The sequence below is a fragment of the Vanacampus margaritifer genome, chromosome 5 (genome assembly GCF_051991255.1).
Source record: "Vanacampus margaritifer isolate UIUO_Vmar chromosome 5, RoL_Vmar_1.0, whole genome shotgun sequence".
Classification (NCBI taxonomy): domain Eukaryota; kingdom Metazoa; phylum Chordata; class Actinopteri; order Syngnathiformes; family Syngnathidae; genus Vanacampus; species Vanacampus margaritifer.
The window spans coordinates 16109064-16128296 of NC_135436.1; the positions used below are offsets into that span (position 1 = coordinate 16109064).

At 39.2% G+C, this 19233-nt stretch overlaps 1 protein-coding gene across 1 annotated transcript; it reads right to left on the minus strand.

Moving 5' to 3' along the window:
* Positions 1–237: 237 nt before the first annotated feature.
* Positions 238–17237, minus strand: LOC144052119 (solute carrier family 13 member 2-like). Its single transcript, XM_077565954.1, has 12 exons — positions 17065–17237; positions 15858–15986; positions 15605–15741; positions 13346–13593; positions 10940–11108; positions 8699–8821; positions 7986–8195; positions 7757–7851; positions 7099–7214; positions 6854–7015; positions 1237–1374; positions 238–1004 (listed from the first exon to the last, which is right to left on the minus strand). The coding sequence occupies exons 1-12, from the start codon at positions 17164–17166 to the stop codon at positions 876–878; spliced, it is 1758 nt and encodes a 585-aa protein (XP_077422080.1). The 5' UTR covers positions 17167–17237; the 3' UTR covers positions 238–875.
* Positions 17238–19233: the final 1996 nt, after the last annotated feature.

Below are 19233 nucleotides of genomic sequence, written 5' to 3' on the forward strand. Positions count from 1 at the left end.
CTTGGAAACTGCTATAAATTCACTAGAAAATATAAACAATATATTGCTTGCTTGCTAAATTTCAGTGTGTTTAATAAATTAAAATGAAAGAATTTCAAAGCAGTCCTTGCATTATTCCTTGATACAACCTGTGGGGATTTCTCTTACACATACTGTACATTATTTATTGCCTTGGAAGCTGAACATAACTCACATGAAAAAAAGAGATTACAATCAACTTTAAAGTAACTAGCAGCACACATTTTCAAAAATCACATTTAGTTTGTCGAATTCCATAAGGTCAAGGTCAGGCCCATGCATATGAAACATCAGCTTACATGTAACCGCAGTATGTATAACAAAAACACTTCACTTGCTTCCCAATATAATAATAAAATATACAGTGAATGAATAAAATCTTGACTTTTATGGTGTTTACAATTAAATCATTCGGACAACAGCAAAATGAGAAATAATGCACACTTTTTGGACACTTTATAAAGTAATACCGTTAAAATTGAGGTTAGCATCATAAAAACTTCATGGCGGTGGTGTATTATCTTTTTTTGTAAAGGCAGATTTGTTGCTACAGCTCTTGCATTGGATCCTATTAGATTATGCAGGAATGTTTATTGTAGTGAGCTGGAAATATATAACAGCAAAACTGTGCGAGCTTGTGCGTAAAATTTGATTTACAATACAACTGAAGTAGCATTAAGTTGTAACCGACGTGACCAACTACACATTTCTTCCACTGTATTGTGCTCAATTATTTGAAAATATTACAAAAAGGAGTCCAGCGTTCACAACAATTTGGCCGTAATAGGCCTAAATGTTCAATAAGTACTGAGTGGAGTTTGATCATCCAAAGAAGAGTTATTTTCCTGACATTAAATTCAAGGGGTTTTAGTAACATTTGCCCAACTGGGGAAGGTGTTCAGATCGAACATGGCCACCCCCCACGTGTTAATGCCAATGTTGATGGTGAGGACTCCAAGGAAGTTCAGGATGAATCCAGCCTTGGCCTGAAAACACAAGCAATGCCATGGTTTAGCTTTTAAAGTGTATAAAGTTTATACACACGGATTCCAGTGTAGTATGTATTTTTGAGGTTTTTGTTTATACAAATAATTTATTTGATCTGATCAGACATAGGATTAATATAAGCGTCTTATGTCCCAAATTGGATTTCAGATCTCTGGATCCAAAGCGAACCAGCACCACACACTGAGACTTGACATTGCAGGAAGGCCTCACCATGTCCATGACTTTAAGGTTGCCGTAGGAAAAGGCGATGGCATTGGAGGGCGTGGCCACAGGCAGCATGAAAGCCAGGGAAGCAGCAATAGTGCCGGGAAACATCACGTACAGTGGGTGGATCTTAATGGCAGTGGCCTAAGGGAAACGACAGAAAACAGTTTCATGGGAGATGTTCAAATGTGATTAGAACTGTTGAAGAAATTAATCTTTTTCTTCCGCGTGTTTGTTTTCTTTCGGGTAGTAAGAATGTTGGTTATCCGAATGCAGGCTGGAGATCGGTGAACAGTTCCTTCGAAGGTTTTATTTCTACAGAATATTCTGGGCACAAGCGAGCTCCCAGCAATGGTGGCAGCCTCTCGCAAGTGCCCCGATTACAGACACTTACAACCTTTTTATACTATCTTGAAGGGTGGTACCACAACGCCCCCACCAATGAGATAAGACTTTAAAAACATCATTGATTACAGACACTTCAACCACAGACAATGGCCCATTGTTGTGGAAATTGATGAGGTCACAGTCATGACGATAAGACTTTAAAAACGTCATTGATTACAGACACTTCAGACAATGGCCCATTGTTGTGGAAATTGATGAGGTCCCAGTCTTGACGATAAGACTTTAAAAACATCATTGATTACAGACACTTGGCAGAAATTGCGACATCACTCACAAAGACACATCCACATATAAAAGTTCTACTGAGGAAATAAATAAATTAAAACAGTTATGACTAAATCTGGGCAGAAGACCCTCTTCAATCCCTCTTTCGGACTCAAAAGAGTCCGACACAAGCAGATAAGCATTTCAGAGAAAAATCCCAGCGGGATCTTCGTCCTCTTCGTCGGATGAGATGATGTTCTTGGGTTGCTGTTGGAGGGCGCTGTCAGCTTTTTCAGGTCATTAGGTTAGACTGCCTGGTCCCAGGATGAGTCACCGAGATTATTCTGCCCGTATACTGTGAACTCAACCTTTGTTGAATTGCTTCTCGGTTGTTGTTGGGTGATTGCCTGGTGCAGGGACAATGGCTTCAGCCGGTGTCCTTGCCGGTCGGGTGGAGGAGATGTGATACCACGTATCACCTTTTCCGTGCAGGCGAACTGCAGAAGATGTCCTCTCCGTCACCTTGTGGGGTCCAGTCTACCTGGGCGCAGGCCATTTTTGTTTAATCACTTTCAACCATACATATTCACAATCATTTATTTCTGAAGGCGCATCTGGTTGTTTTTCTTTTGTTAGTAAATGTTAGTTGTTTGAGTTCTGGAGGTCCTGGAACGTGCGTCTCTTCCAATGGAGATGTTGGAGCCGGAAAAGGTCTGATGGTGTGAGCCTTTGGCTGAGTTAAGTAACATTCGCACATTCATTAACGCAACAGGAAGAGCTTGTAGCCAATTCAAATTTGATGAGGCCAGTGCTTTAGCCAATTTTTCTTTAATATTTCTAGTGAAGTGCATCTTTGTTTCAATTTAATTATAACTGTTTTGATTTAGTTATAACTATTTAGAATTGGACATAATGGATTTGATTTACTTAGTATAGTTCTGTGTGAGAATTCAAATGATGTGAGGGGTGGATTTCTCTTTTCACACATTCCTGAACCATTTGATGGGGGCAAAGCAAATGTGTCCTCTCTGTCCACAAGCTTGTGATAATAAATCCTTAAGGAAAAACCTGAATTCACCGATCTCATTGTCTGTTTTGATAATCAACATCATGAACACGGGACAACAAAGAATCCTTCTTCCAACACTATTCATTCGCTCAACCTGTCCTTGGGATTGGGGATGATACACTGAACCAAATGTGTGTTTTAGCCCCAATGTTTTTTCTACTGCTTGTAGATATTTGTTTTTGAAATGGGTTCCATTGTCTGATCAAATTTTTGTAGGAAACCCATGATTAATCAGATGTTTTACCACGATATGTGCTGTTTCAGATTTGCAGGGATATGCCTCTGGCCATCCTGAAAAGGAATCCACTATTACCAGCAAATATCTGTATCCTGACACTGGTTTTATCATGTCAGTGAAATCCATCGAAACCACCTGACCAGGAGCAGTCACGTCCGGCCGGATCGTGAGTGCCCATGGGGAGGTTTAGATGTAGGCAAACTGTTATACCAGCTGCAAACACTGCAGTCCTGCAGTTCACTTTTAACAATTTGTCTCATGAAAGGATGCCATCGGGTGTGAAGTCGTTTCAGTGTTTCATCCACCCCTTACATGGCATTTTTCCATGGGCTTAAAAAATTAGACTTTTCAGTTGTTTCTGAGATGGAATACATTTACCTTCTTTTCACCATATACCTGATTCATCTTTTTGTCCCCCTTTGGACATCCACACACTCTTTTCTTCTGGACTTGCTTTTTCCTGCCACAACTTAGCTGTTTCTGTGGTTACTTCTTGTCCTTCTCCTAATTCACTTTCGCTCACCATCAATTGTAATGTTGGGCTGTAGCCCACCGCTTCCTTTGCCGCTTGGTCTGCCGAATCATTTCCTATCTCCCCCTTCTGATAAAGAACAGCAGAAACACTGCTGGGGTTTTTTCAGAAACATCCAGATAGAACATGCGACTGTAATCATGAATCGCAAGAGCTGCAGCAGTAGAAAGATGCTGTTTCAAGGAGATGAAGAGCAAAGACCTGGTGGCTTCAAGACAAGAAGTTTCAGATGGAGCTGCCAGCAAGAGGTCATCCACATGCTGCACCAGGAGAACAACAGGGGGTAGTTCAAGTGGAGACAGCAACTGGCCAAGACAGTCGTTGAAGAGTCCAGGTGAAAGGACAAAGCCTTGAGGCAGGCGATTGTAGGAGTAGCAAACACCATTCCAAGTGAAAGCAAAAAATTGCTTCATTGAAGGGTGAAGTGGAATGCAAAATAAAGCATTAGCCAGGTCAATGCAAGTGAAATGAGTGTGGGTTGATGCAATTTGGGACAATGCCGAGTGAGGGTTTGGGACAAACAAAGTAGGAGTTAAGACGGCCGCATTAATCGCTCGCAGGTCATGGACCATGCGAAACTTTCCAGAATCTTTCTTCTCAACGGGTAAAATAGGCGTGTTATAATCAGAGCCGGAAATTTCACACAACACTCCTGCTTTGAGCAAACCGTCAATTGTTTCCGAAATGCCAATCATCCCAACCTCTTTTACAGAGTATTGGGGAACATATAGTTGTCCTGGTTTCATCTAAAACACAACAGGTGAGACGTTACAGAGACCAACATCAGTGGTATCCATGGACCACAGCGATGAGGGAAAGAAATCAAGAAGGTAACCAGCAAAATCGCTGTCGGTTGTTTCACTTCCATGGTGCCTATCCAGAAGCTGGTGCTCCAAAACGGAAGTGGGTAAAAATGTATTAGACTGAATCCAATAAGCATCAAGTGACGAGAAATGAATTTTGCCAATCAGTGGCCTGTGTGCATGTCACTATAAGTACTCAGGCCTCAGGTAACAACCAATTGTGGCTCAGCTTGCTGACGTCACATGACCAAATTTAGAAAACAGGTGAGCTGTGATCGGTCGTGACTTGAGCCCATAGACACCATAATGTCATTTTCAGTCAACAGCAAGGGACAAAATGGCCGCCTCCTGAGATGGATAAAAGTGTGGATTTTGCAGCTTTATTCATATTCCATCAACACAATATTAATCAATATTACTCAGAATACCGCGCGTAGACTAATGGTGCCACACATATTGTAAAGATAATTTTTGACACGACGTTCACTTTAGAGGTCAAATGTTTGTTTTCCTTTTTTCACAATTTTTTAATTAAAGTGAAGAAATGTGACCAAAAAGTTGTAGTGTTATAACTTTATATCGATAATGAAATTTGTTGTGAAGACGACAAGAAGGGCAAGGGGCAGCGGCAGGGCCGCAGAGAGAGGGGGAGAGGAGGAGGAAGAGTGACGAGGGAGAAGGGACAGGGAGGCGGAGGACGGGCGCCGCCCCGGACACCAGGGAGAGCCCCGCAACGCAGCACCCCCAAGAGACCCAGGGAACGGCCAAGATGCAGCCGCCACCCAGCAGCCAACAGAGGGGCAGACCCGCCCACGGCCAGCCAGGGGGGGACAGCACCTATAGAATTAACCCACTGGCATGCAGTGAATCCGATTATTAACCCTTAGTGCCCATTGGAGGTGAATCTGCTCGATCCTGTTGGCAGCAACTGGGTTCCTGATTATAAAAACACAACCATTAGTTACAAATTGCCAAATACAGAAACATCAATGTAAGTTATCGCGATGTAGTGGCTCTCGCTAACAGGCAGAATTAAGTAACCAGATTTAGGTTAAAATATTCTATATACGTAGACCATGTTTCTATAAATTTTGATATTTGGTTTTTATTTGAGGCAGATATTTTTTCCATTAAAATGTGATTTATGAGGAGGTTAGACCATTGGTTGATATTCAGAGTTTGTTTATTTTTCCAGTTAACAAGAATTGTTTTTTTTGTGATAGTAAGGGCTATAAGTGTAGATTGAAATTGTTTATGTGGTAAGTCAGTTGTTGTTAGGTCACCTAGCAAACACAAGTTTGGAGATAAAGGTATCCTACAGTCCAAGATAGCGGAAAGTTTTTCTAAGACTTTAGTCCAGAAATACATAACCGGAGTGCATAACCATAAAGCATAAAAATAAGTGTCTGTAGTGTTTTGTAAGCACTGGAGACAAATGTCGGAGTCTGAGAGTCCCATTTTCTTCATCATATATTGAGTAATGTATGTTCTATGAATAATTTTATATTGGATAAGTTGTAAATTTGTGTGTTTTGTCATTTTAAAATACGTTTTCACAAACTTGAATCCAAAAGTCAGATTCCAGAGCTATAGACAAGTCTGTCTCCCATTTCGAGATGGGTAGAGACATTTTATCAGTATACGAAAGTAACTTATATATTTTTTAGAGGTTTTTTGTTGTTGTCGGAGAAAGCTTGGTAATATCTTTAGCTAAAACAGGCGGTTGGAGCGTGCCCCGAAGTGTTGGAATTTGTTGCTTTATCATATTTTTAACTTGTAGATAATGTAAAAAAAATTCCGTTTTTTATTTTATATTTTTGGAGCAAGGATGTATATGATATAAACATATTATCTGAGAAGAGATGGTGGAGATGTGTAATTCCTGTCTGCTACCACACACCTAAATAAAACGATTGGTTGTTAAGTTGAAAGTCGGGGTTATGCCATAGGGGAGAAAGCCCACAGGGCTCCACTTGGGCTTTTGTAATTTCTAGTGCCTTCCACCAGGCAGTCAGGGTGGCGGAAATCATTGGGTTTTTAAAACAATTATGTCGCTTAATCGATGTTGTGATAAAGAGTAAATCTAGAAGTCTGAGGTTATTACAATCCTTCTGTTCTAGTTCCAGTCAACAGTTAGTATCTCTGTTGGGTTGTGCCCATAGAATGATATATTGTAGCTGGTTAGCTATATAGTAGTGCATAAAATTTGGTGCCTCTAGACCACCTTTGGAAATTGATTACATTTCCAAGAACAGCACCTAGAGGAGTGAAAAAAATCGCAAGTGGTTCATGAAGCTTCATTTCCTCATCACGAGATGGTGGTCATGGTGGGAGTAAAAGGATTGACAGAACTGAGTGTTGGTTCTCACCATTGCGCCGAGTATTGGCAGAAACAAACTGGCGGTGGCGGTGTTGCTGGAGCATTCCGTGAACATGGCCACCATTAGACACAGCAGGATGCAGATAGCAAAAGGAGGGATGCTCTGCAGCGGTATGAGACTTTCTCCCAACCACTTGGACAGCCCCGACACCTTCACCGAGTGGGAAGAATACAAAGCTGTGTCCAAATATTTGCCGGAAACAATTTCGTCGGGAAAATGTGGTGTGAGCTTACCTCACTACCGTGGGCTAAAGCAAATCCTCCTCCCAGGAGCAAAAGTATGTTCCAAGGCATCTTTTTATGGACAGTGTCCCAAGTAAGCAGAGGAGGTGCAACATCAGCGGGGCCATCTATTTGAGCAAAGACGAGAAATTAGTTGGAAAAGTTTAGATGTGATCAACCACAGCTATGGTAAAAGCTTTCACACACAACATGCAAAGATCATAAAAACACACCTTCAAGAGAACGTAAAAGGTCATAAAGTAGTAAAAGACATATGTTGACAATTCATGGACGTTTTCCACAAAGTAAACACCTCAAAGTCTGCCTCTTAAAAGTGCCTGTAGATTAGGCACGAAATACGCTCAATTTGAGTTGGCCAAAAAGAGAAAATTATTCATACACACATTTTGCTTTAAAGTTTAGCATGTACAGTAGTTTGTCCAAACTTGACCTTGAAGATATCAGATTGCAAGTCCGGAAGGAGATCTGATAACAGTCATTTAAAAACACAGAATCGGCTATGTTGCTTTTAACAAGCCCTAAAACGTACAGACATTATCTTTATGTGTTAGTGTCCTTTGAACACATAAGCACAATTGTGAACTACTAAGATTTTGTTAGCGTACTCTCTGCTTGCGCACAGCAGACAAGTGCTGAAAAGCTTGCCTACCGTCCTCAGACGTCCTGCCACATCTGGGAAATTTGGAGGGGATGCAGAAGAACAGCGCTGACATTAAAATGGCCACAGTGCCATCTGTGACATACCTGATGAGTAAACACATGTATCAAATATCAATATTAAAAATACAGCCAATGGGTTATATTATGCTCACTTGACTCCTACTCTACTCTAGACCGAAACTATTTCTGTCACTGTTACTATTCCTGGTCATACTCACTTTTTATTTTGGTTGAAGAGAACAGTGGCCCAGCCTGGTATGAAGCCAGGCTCCCTGGTAAACCACAGAAGAACCAGCAGCGTGAAGATTATCAGCACACAGGCCTCAGCGAAGCTCATCTTGCCCAACTTTTTGTACTCATCTTTGATTACCTGGTAGGCCTCTTTGTCACCTGCGCTCTTTTCACCGCATCCAAATGATTCTTTCAGACTGCAAAAACACAATAAAATACTTGTAAAGGGGGTTGGCTGTTAAAAGGGAAGTCAACCATAAACATTTCTTGAAAATAATATGTTATATGTGACCTCACTAGTCGAAACAGGACATTCTGATTAATATTACGTTTGTGGAATATGAGTTATGCAGCAAAATCCAGCCATTTTTATCAATCTCAGGGGGCGGCCATTTTGCCACTTGCTGTCAACTGAAGATGACATCACAGTTGCTCAGGGCTCAGGCAACAACCAATCCGAGCTCACCTATTTTCTGAAGCTGAGCTGTGATTTGTTGTTACTTGAGACCTGAGCAACTGTGATGTCAAATGGCAAAATGGCCGCCGTCTGATATTGATAAAAATTTCTGCATTTAGCTGCTTATCCACTAACACAATATTAACCAGAATACCGTTTTTAGACTAGTGGGGCTGCATATTATTGTCAAGATTTTTGGGGGGTGTTGACTTCCCTTTAAAATTCGGAGAGACTTTGACTTACTTAAAGCCCAGAAACATAAACTGCAGCCACAAACACGCTAAGGCCAGCATGATAATCATGTTGGGGAATGCAAAGCCAAACCAGCTTGCAAAATTGAGGATGCCACCATTTTCTGGATAAAGTCTGTGGGTGAAGATAGACAACAATGAAGCTGCAAAATGGTGTCAATAAATTATCATAATAGTAGGCGCAAAAAACTTCCTAAACTCTTTTTCAAAACAGAAAACACTTATATGGCAGTCGAGTTTTGATTCCTAAAGCATACAAAAATTCTTGTTATATAGGCCTATCATAACAGTGGTCCAACAAGGTACACAGTAAATTCTGTAGAATAATTTTTCTTCTTAACACAGTCTTTTTGGTCCCACTCTAAACTGAGAAAAAAATTACACTTGGAAGAGAGTAAAATAAAAACTAGGGAAAAAAATAAGTCACTCAAGGGTTGAGGAACAAACCCACAGCTTCAGGTAGGGAGACAGCTAATCTACTCCCTGAGCAATGCCACTCCTCCTGTGTGTTAATTATTTTTCTGCCAGGATCATACGTACAGTATATGTTCCCTCCACTTACTCAGCTTGAATCTTCGTAACTTCAAGAGACTAAAAACTTCATTTTTGGTCTCCTTTTGGATATAAACATACAGTAAGAGTGGCATACCTCAGGTGGTAGAGTGGCAGTTTCCCAAGCTAAGGTGGTGCGTTTGTTCCCCAACCCTTGTGTTTTTTTAATGGGATCAGCAAATTCTCTCGTACACACTAAAAATACTTGGAATAAAATTTACTCTGAATATGTTACTCTCTTCTAAGTGTAAATTTTTAGAGTGAGAACAAATGTTTAGAGTAAAATTTACACTTTGCTGTGTATGCTAGCTCTAATGCGGAGCTACACTGCTGTCCCTTAATTCAATGGTCGGATGTAAAGTGAAATAGCTTACTGAGCTTACTGAGATACAATTAAACCTCTACAGTCATGTTCATATTTTCAAACAAATTTTCCAAAAGGAAATGAAAATTTCAAGTTACTCATTCACTCCCAGCCATTTTCACTGAAGCAATCCCCTTCGCTCCCGACTGTTTTACTGGATTTTGATTGATTTTGCAAGGCCCACAGAATATTGTGTTCTAGTATTATAAAAACATGGAACCTACTAAAAAAAAAAGAGTGGGGGAAAGAGCTTTTTGCAACATGGCCCTGATTGATGGCCGTTTTTGTAATAACTACCATTGCTTCAAGCATTCTCTGCAGCTCAGAGGCTCCATCAAAGTTTTCTGTATGCTCCAGCATAAAATAAAAAAACATAAAAACTTATAAATATGTCTTTGGGAGCATGGTAATATTTAAAATAGAACATATTTATACGTTTTTGGGAGCAAATGAGTAATTTTTTTGCTAATTTATAGTGTCAATCATAATCAAAATGGTCTCTCTTGGTCCAGTCTGTCAAATGGTCGGTGCGTCACATTATGGCAGGGAGTTTTTGGGGTACGGGTTAGGGTTAGGGTTTGAGGGTTGGATTTAGGGTTAGGATTTGGGGGGTGTTGGTTTTACAGTTAAGGTTTAGGGGTTGAGTATAAGGTTAGAATTTGGTGGCTAGGGTTAGGGCAATATCTGGTAGCTTAATTGTTACCTGCTAATATGATATGATCACTGTTTACGGAGCATCGCTAGGAGCAACCCGTCTAATCACTCCCCAATTATGATGTCATGCAGATCAGCAAAGGTGGTCACTTCCGTGTCTCTGTCGGCCTGTCGTTGACGGAAGCCCACCTTTTCGATGAATTCTTTATGACACAACGCCTCGAAAAAATACATCGACTGAATACCGACTTAAGCAGGTTTTCGTCCTTCTCATTCCGTGTATTTTTACGAGGCTTGGCGTCATAAAGCACTCGCCGAAAAAGCTGATGGTGAAACCAACAGAAGTGCCCACCATGAAAAAATTGGTAGCATCCAATCAGATCACTCATTCTTATATTACTCATCTTGAAATTGTTGCAATCTGTGATCTGTTAACCATGTTTTTTTATTATTATTAGATTTTCATATTTCTTTGACATAACTGACAGTATCTCCAAACCTCAACAATGAATTTCTAAGGGAATAGCATTTTGTAGTAATATTAAGCATCAACATTGAAAAGTAAGCACCCCCCTCCCCCCCACACACACACACACACACATACAGACAGGATGGATAGAATGAGCTTAGCAAATTTGTGTGCCGTATAATACGAGCACGTACTTATCAATCTGGCCCAGGAGGATGACGTTGGTTCCCGTGAGGGTCGCTGTCCCTCCAATGCTGGCAGCATAACACACGCACAGATTCATGCCTTTGGTCAGCTTCAAGTACTTCTGCTCCCGCTTGTTTTGATGTTGATCCGCCATCTCTGGACTCCAAGCTTGACCCTCTGAAGGGAGACAAATGAGACTTTCGGTGGAACTTTCTATCTAGCAACCAAATGAGCCACTATGAACATTCAAGGGATTTGGTACTTTGCATATTTGATGATATTATATTGTGTCATCATCACTGAATGAACAGGGGTTAATCAGGGTTATAATAGTTTGGGATCTTTCATTACAGGTAGTTAAAATTTTATTTTGATTTTTTTATTTTATTTTTTTATATTCAGTTAGTTTTAATTATTTTTTTCAAGCAGGATTGTTATATCTGTTTGTTTTATTTATTATTTATTATTTATTATTTATTATTTATTATTTATTATTTATTATTTATTATTTATTATTTATTATTTATTATTTAGTTAACTACAATTCCCATCTTTCTTCTGTACGGCAACACAGTAATACTGAGATAATATATTTCCTGAAAGGTCATGTATGAAATTAATTAGCAAAGATGAAAACATAGGACATTTTCCTATAATTATAGTTAGTTTTTATCTCAGTAGTTTCAGTTGGGTTTTTGTCTTCATTTAGTTTTTTTGTTTTGAGTTGTTACTACTTCTAATTATAATAACTTTGAGGCTAATAAGATGTACAAACCCAATTCCAAAAAAGTTGGGACACTATACAAATTGTGAATAAAAACTGAATGCAATTATGTGGAAGTGCCAATTTTTTATATTTTATTCAGAATAGAACAGGTCAAAAGTTGAAACTGAGAAAATGCATAATTTTAAGGGAATACTATGTTGATTTTTAATTCCATGGTGTCAACAAATCTCCAAAAAGTTGGGACAAAGCCATTTTCATCACTGTGAAGCATCCCCTCTTCTTCTGACAACAGTCTGCAAACGTCTGGGGTTCGAGGAGACAAGTTTCTCAAGTTTAGAAATAGGAATGGTGGCCCATTCAGTCTAACACGCGTCTCTCGAACTGTTCAACTGTCTTGGGCTTTCTCTGTTGCACCTTCCCCTTTATGATGCGCCAAATGTGCTCTATAAGTGAAAGAAGTGGACTGCGGGCTGGCCATTTCATACCCGGATCCTTTTCCTACGCAGCCATGATGTTGTAATTGGTGCTGCATGTGTTCTGGTATTATAGTTTTGAGAAATGCAAGATCTTCTCTGAAAGTGATGATGCCTGGATGGGAGCATATGTTGTTCTCCAATCTGAATATACCTTTGTGCATTGACGATGCCTTTCCAGATGTGGAAGCTGCCCATGCCACACACACTCATGCAACCCTATACCATCACAGATGCAGGCTTATAAACTGAGTGCTGATAACAACTTGGGTTGTCCTTGTCCTCTTTAGTCAGTATGATATAGCGCCCCAGTTTTCCACAAAGAACTTGGAATCGTGATTCGTCTGACCACAAAACAGGTTTCCACTTTGCCACACTCTGCCCTGGCCTGCGCTTCTTGGTCTGCTTTAGAAAGGGCTTCTTCTTTGTACTGTCAAGTTTCATCTGGCAACGCCAGCTGGCGCGGTGGATTGTGTTCACCCACAATGTTTTCTGGTATTGCTGTACCAGTATTGCTGATCCCTTTCTGTGATTTCCCTTACAGTAAGAATTCCTGCTTGCGGTGCTGTGCCGTTTAAGGGCCCGAAGATCATGGGCATCCAGTATGATTTTTTGGCCTTGACCCTTACACACAAAGATTGTTCCAGATTCTCTGAATCTTTGGATGATGTTATGCACTGTAGATGCTGATTACTTCAACCTTTTTGCTGATAAGCACCTTTCTGATATTTCTCCACTATCTTTCTGCGCAACATTGGAGGAATTAGTGATTCTCTACCAATCTTCGCTTCTGAGAGACACTGCCACTCGGAGAAGCGCTTTTTATACTCCAATCAAGTTCAACCAACCAAACCCCTCACCACACGCTTCTGCACTTCTCATTGAGGCATTTACATTTTCTCATATTTCTCTCTTGTTTAAATATTCTCAATGTTCAAACCTTCATAAATGTTATATAATAGGTACATTACTGTAAAAAAAAAAAAAGCATGCGAAATTGCACCCAAAAAAATCACTTCGAAGACTTCTCTGCTTCTCTACGGAACACCCACCATAATTTGTATCTCGTTAAAAAAAAAAAAAAAGTAAAAACCTACTTGAAACATCAATGTCTGTCACGTCCATATTATCTCGATTTGTAAAGACATAAGCAGAGCTGAAGACAAGAAAATGAACAACCAATGAATCACTTTAGTAAATTATGACACACTCACCCATGTTAATGCTGTTGTCCTTTTGTTTGACCTCCTTTCTTTCGTGAGGTTCAGTCATCTCAAAGCCCTGATTTTCCACGCCGACTCTGGCAGCATGGAGTTCTTTTGCTCGTTCTTCAGCATTGGCCTCCGAGTCATTAAGCTGCTGCAGCACGGCATTGGCGATGGGCAGCATCATGGCCGTGGACGCCGTGTTACTAATCCACATGGACAGGAAGGCCGTGGTGCCCATGAAGCCTATCATCAGGCTGGAAAGAAAAGAAACTAGAGGTGTCAGGCGATTACAATTTGTAATCGTGATTAATTGCATGACTTCAATGGTTAACTCATGATTAATCGCAAATTTTAGATATATTCTAAATGTACAATAAAATACGTTTTTCAAAGTTTTCATACTCTTGGAGAAATATTAAACTAATAGAAATATGGCTGCATCTTTTTGTCATTGATACAGTATTTTTTTTAGTTTACTTTATTTATTATTTATTTTAGTTTAGTTAACCAATAATAATGAAAAGAAAAAAGAAATATACATATAAAAACAAAGACCAAAAGGTGTAGACTGAAGCCAAATCTTATACTGTCTACCCTTTTTGCATAATTCTACTTCAAGGTAACAGAACTATCACATACATTCACGTACTGCATCTGCATAATTTCATAATAATTCATAAAATTGAGTTAAAATGTAAAAGAACTGTTAAAAAAAACTGTACAATAAAAAAACGATCTTGAGGTCATTTTTCTGCCACTAGATGGCATAATTGCATTTGTAAGATATTGGTGACAGCTAAGTGCATTTTTCTTTTCCTACGCCGATTTGATTGGCAGCTCATTGAGTACCTCTTTGAAGTTCGCTATGTAACTAATTAAGTGTCTTTAACACCATTTAACTACATAAATGTGTTCTCTTCTGCATGTTAGACATTAGTAGAGAACTTCACTAAAGTTTTGTGTGATTATTTGCATGTTTTGTCCCACTTTGCACGTAATGTCTGGCGTCAGTTTGGGACATTATGTTCTCACTGCGCGGCGCCATTACGCGACGTCCACAGCCGTAGTCGGCCACAATCATGTTTTGTGATTTGTTACTTACGTCATACTTTTGAGTAATTAGCTCATGTTTAGAATGTTGTACAACTTTGTGTGTGTTTATAGCCATTCATGTGCACAGTGTTGAGGGTCTTCTGCCCAGATTTAGTTATAACTGTTTTAATTTACTTATTTCCTCAGTAGAACTTTTATCTGTGCATGTGTCTTTGTAAGTGCTGTCGCAATTTCTGCTTGTGTCGTCATGTCTGAAGGACCTCGTCTGTTTCCACATTAATGGGCCAGTGTCTGTGGTTGAAGTCAATGTGTATTGGATGAAATGCTGTAAGTCTTATCTACTTCCGGCTGTCGTCATGTGTATTGAACTCATGGCTGGGGGCTGTTTCCTGGGGGTTTGTGGGGGTTTGGAATACTGCCTTTCAAGATAGTATAAGAATGCTGTGAGTCCGCTGTAACGACGCACTTGCGAGAGGCTCCCACCATTGCTGGAAGCTCGCTTGTGACCGGAATATTCTGTAAAATAAATCCTTCGAAGGACCTGTTCACCGATCTCCAGTCTGTATTCAGAAAATCAACATTCTCTCTACCCGAACAACAACGAACACGCGGAAGACAAAGATGGTCTTCTAACAACAGCTAACATAGTTCATGTAAAATTGGTAATATTGCAGCCCAGTTATTTGGCCAATCAATGTGTGCTGTTAAGTAATGCAATACTGTATTTGTGTTTATTAGGAGTCAAGTATTTACACTCATACGCTGTATTGTTTTTCTGTTTATTGCAGAACCACACACACGTTGAACCACACACACATAGATGATCAGACCATGCATACACCGGACTTTAGGATTACAAGCATCCATAGTTAGCCACAGTGCCTGCATCATAGCAGCCCATGCCTGTATGCCTGTACAATAAAGTGCAACTACTGTAACCGCCTCTTGCTGATGTTCCTGGATTAAAGCTGCCAATCCACATCTTCGCTCCACTGTTGCTTTGTGTTCTCACCGACACCCCGAGGGCGAAAAGAGATACTCTATTTGAACCGCACCTATACAGTCCAAAACTAGCCTCTCCAACAATATGCATTATTATTATATTTATTATTATGACGTTTAGGCACTAATTTTGACACCCTGAAAAAAACACATTCATTAGGCTGTTATTTTGAAAAACGGCTTCTGCAAAAGAAGGATTTGAAGTCTTACAGCGAAGGTTTGACACCGACAAACAGCAGAACCTGGAAGGCAATTCTCTTGTGCAGGTTCCAATGCTCCACAGCAATAGCCACCAGCATCCCACCGATGAAGAGCATGTTGGTGTCTTGCAGGTAATGGATACACACCTGGGCCACAGTGACATGTTGTCCACGTGTTAGTGAATCTTTAATGACTACTGTAGTCAGCCACTTCCTGTTTGGGTAAAGACCCACAAATGATCATACTACACAGTTGCAGATACCTCATCTGACTCCATGATCTTCATCATGGGGAAAAGAATGACAGGAAGCAAGGCCGTCGCAGCCAGGGGGATGCACTCTGTGCACCAGTAGAGTGCCATCAGGATGATCACAAAGCCACATTTAGCCTCCTATAATATATAATGCACCATTAATAGATATAAACATGTTTCCAGGCTGAAACTAGAGAGTAAAGCACATTCAGTTCCCAATTTTGTCACTGCTCTGTATTAAATATAAAACACGTTAGAAATAAAAATGCTGCTGATTACTTATAATTCAGTGGTCTATTGCCAACCCCAATGTGTTCACCATTGGAATTGTACTTAATTTTTTTGTATATCATTAAAACTCATCTCGAATAAATGACAAATACTGAACAGACGATGTTTGAATGATTGTAGAATTGATGATATGAAGAGAATGATTGTTTTATTAGGGATTATCAGTCTTGACAATTATACAATGAAAGGTCACTGATGGGAGCTTCTTCCTGGATATTAGCATCTATATAGATACACACACACATTACAGCCCATAAATGCAATAAAGATACAATAAAATGTGATTGAAATATTATGTTTTGATTATTTTCACAGCAACACAGTTATTAAGGTAAAAGATTCAACTCATACAACTCCAGACATTTCATTCATTTCTGCAATGGACATGTTACTTGAGAAATTGGAGTGTGAAAAGTATGTTAGCAGAGAAATAATAAGCCAGCAACATAATTATGACGGTTCATACATTTTGAACCAGAACTCAAATTTTATTTACACAAATGATTTGTTCTATGTTACCTATGATGAGTGATTTATTTCATTGAGGCAGTACATATTAATTACATTCATTTTGACATTTAACAGAAAAGTTGTCAATGAAGCCAATTGGTGTACTTTTAATTGCATGTACAAAAGCCAGAGTGATTACAAAAGCATCCATTTCACACCCTGACACCTCGCAAGTTGCCATCATCGTGGGACTGAAGTTTTATCGGTCAAAATCACCTCAAATGCATGATTAAATCACCGCAAAGGTCTACTAACGAAAATAATGCTTATTATTCCGACACAGCTCTTACATTGCATCTCATTAACGCTTGCGTGAACACCCAAAGAATTGTGCAGCGACTGAACATTCAACAGCAGTGGAGGATTTCCAAAGGTCTACAAATCAGCATCAATCCCAAATGTGAGCTGTTCTTACCGAGGTGGGGATGACGAGAGGCAGAGGCAGCAGTAGAAGAGGTGTGACAACTACCACAATATAATTCCTATACCTCCACAGCCATGTAAGAAATCCAGCCATGATCGAGAAGTTCTGCTACTCATTCAAAGTATTGAAAGAGTCAGCGGACCAAGAAAAAAAACATCAGTGACACAACTGTTTCTATCTATCACAGTTTAACTAGTGGTTGACTTCATGTCACTCTTAAATCCATTAAAAATTAACCTCAGAGGGAAACAGGGGCCCACGTGTGCTTCCATGTGTTTTCAGATAAGACAATGTGCTATAGAGACCATAAAAGCAGAGAAACTAATCTTAACCTTAATCTTAATCGGACTCTAAAACTCTTGTTAAAATGTTAAATGAATAGAATTGCTTGCAATGAATGTTACATTTATTGTCCTAAAAAAACAGATTCTCCCCAAAGCAGAATGGTTCGACCCAAACTGTTATTATGCATCTGTCAATCATTTCAAAGCTTTATTTAAAATTAAGTCAGTGATCTCTCTTTGAGAACAGATCTTTGCTATGACCCCAAAAGAGGTCAGTTAATTGTGATCATTTTAATGTGCACAAATCTTTATTTATAAATTATTTCCTTTTTTTTTAGTTATATATTCTCATTTCCAAAAGGGGGTTCTTGGCTGAAAAAAATATTCCACAGGGGGTGTATCAGTGAAAAAAGGTTGCGAACCACTGACTTAGGGCATGCGTTAGCATTAGCATATATACAGAACGTTTTGGATCATGTAACAAGAACAGGTTAGTTTCCCATTTAGGTATATTTAAAATCTACATTCAAAACCCGGCCCAAAAGAATACTGGAACAATGCTTGCAAGACAATCATCTCATGACATCACACAAAAGGGTGCAGGGAAAACAGTTGTCATTAAGCATCCAATTATGTCTTTACCAAGCCTTCAATGTGTCACAGGTCAACTAGTTGACAGACAAAAGAAAAGCAGATGTTTAATTACATACTGTACAAAAAAAAACCATCTTCTAGATCTTCAATTGGTAAGCAATTAAAGTCCATTAAAAGTACCACCCTGCAAATGATCAGGTTGATTATATACAGTACATCACTTAACCACTGTTGGAATAGACACTCTTTGTCTTTCCTCGTGTTCATTGTTGTTCGGGTTGAGAGAATGTTGATTCATTGAATACAGACTGGAGATCGGTGAACAGGACCTTCGAAGGATTTATTTTACAGAATATTCTGGACACAGCAAGTTACAGACAAATGGCTGCAGTTCCTCTCGCTCAGTGTGTTATTTCAGCGGACTCACAGCATTCTTATACTATCTTGAAAAAGTATTACAACGCCTCCTTTTCAAAATTAGACTAAAACCACTTAGAAGTGAACCTAATTTGACCTCTGAATATTTGAATACACATGTACAACTGTTTAAGGTTTCAGTACTTTGCACGTCTTACAAGGAGCTGAAAGGCAAAATTTACACAAATGATGTTTGACTAATCGACTAATACATCAACTGGTTCAATTACAGCAGATATTAAACAGATAAATGGATGGACAGACAGACAGACAGATTACATTGATACTTTACTCATCTCAGGAGTGAAATGAAATTTACACAGCAAAATGATTGTTTTTGTTTGTTTTGGTGTAATTGTGAATATTACAATTACACCAAACAAACGAGAGTTCCTACAGAATGGCAAATTGGGCAAAAATATATAAAAAATACAATACTGAAACATTGGACAGTACAGTTGGACACAAGTTCTCAGGTGGTCAAATCATGATCACTTATAAATTGTACAGTAGTGCATTTTAGTTTCATTCTAAAACTCAACCCAAAAGCCAAATATCCATAGTAACATCAATATTGGTGGGGCGAAAATGCTCTATATATCTATATCATAAAATGTGTAAAAGTAAGCTAATTTTAATTAACAATCACAATATAGATATAAATGTTTTTGTGTGTGTGTGAATTCTCAGTTATTAAGGTCGTGGTAATCCGGGTATAAAACCCCCAACCACCAAAAAAAAAAAGTAAAACACGTAATTACGCGACCATATTTTCTCAATAAAGCTTTGGAAACGCTGGATTCTTTTTCCTTTTGTTGTAATTCACGACTTAGTCCAGCAGATGCCGCAAAGTCCCCACCTGTAA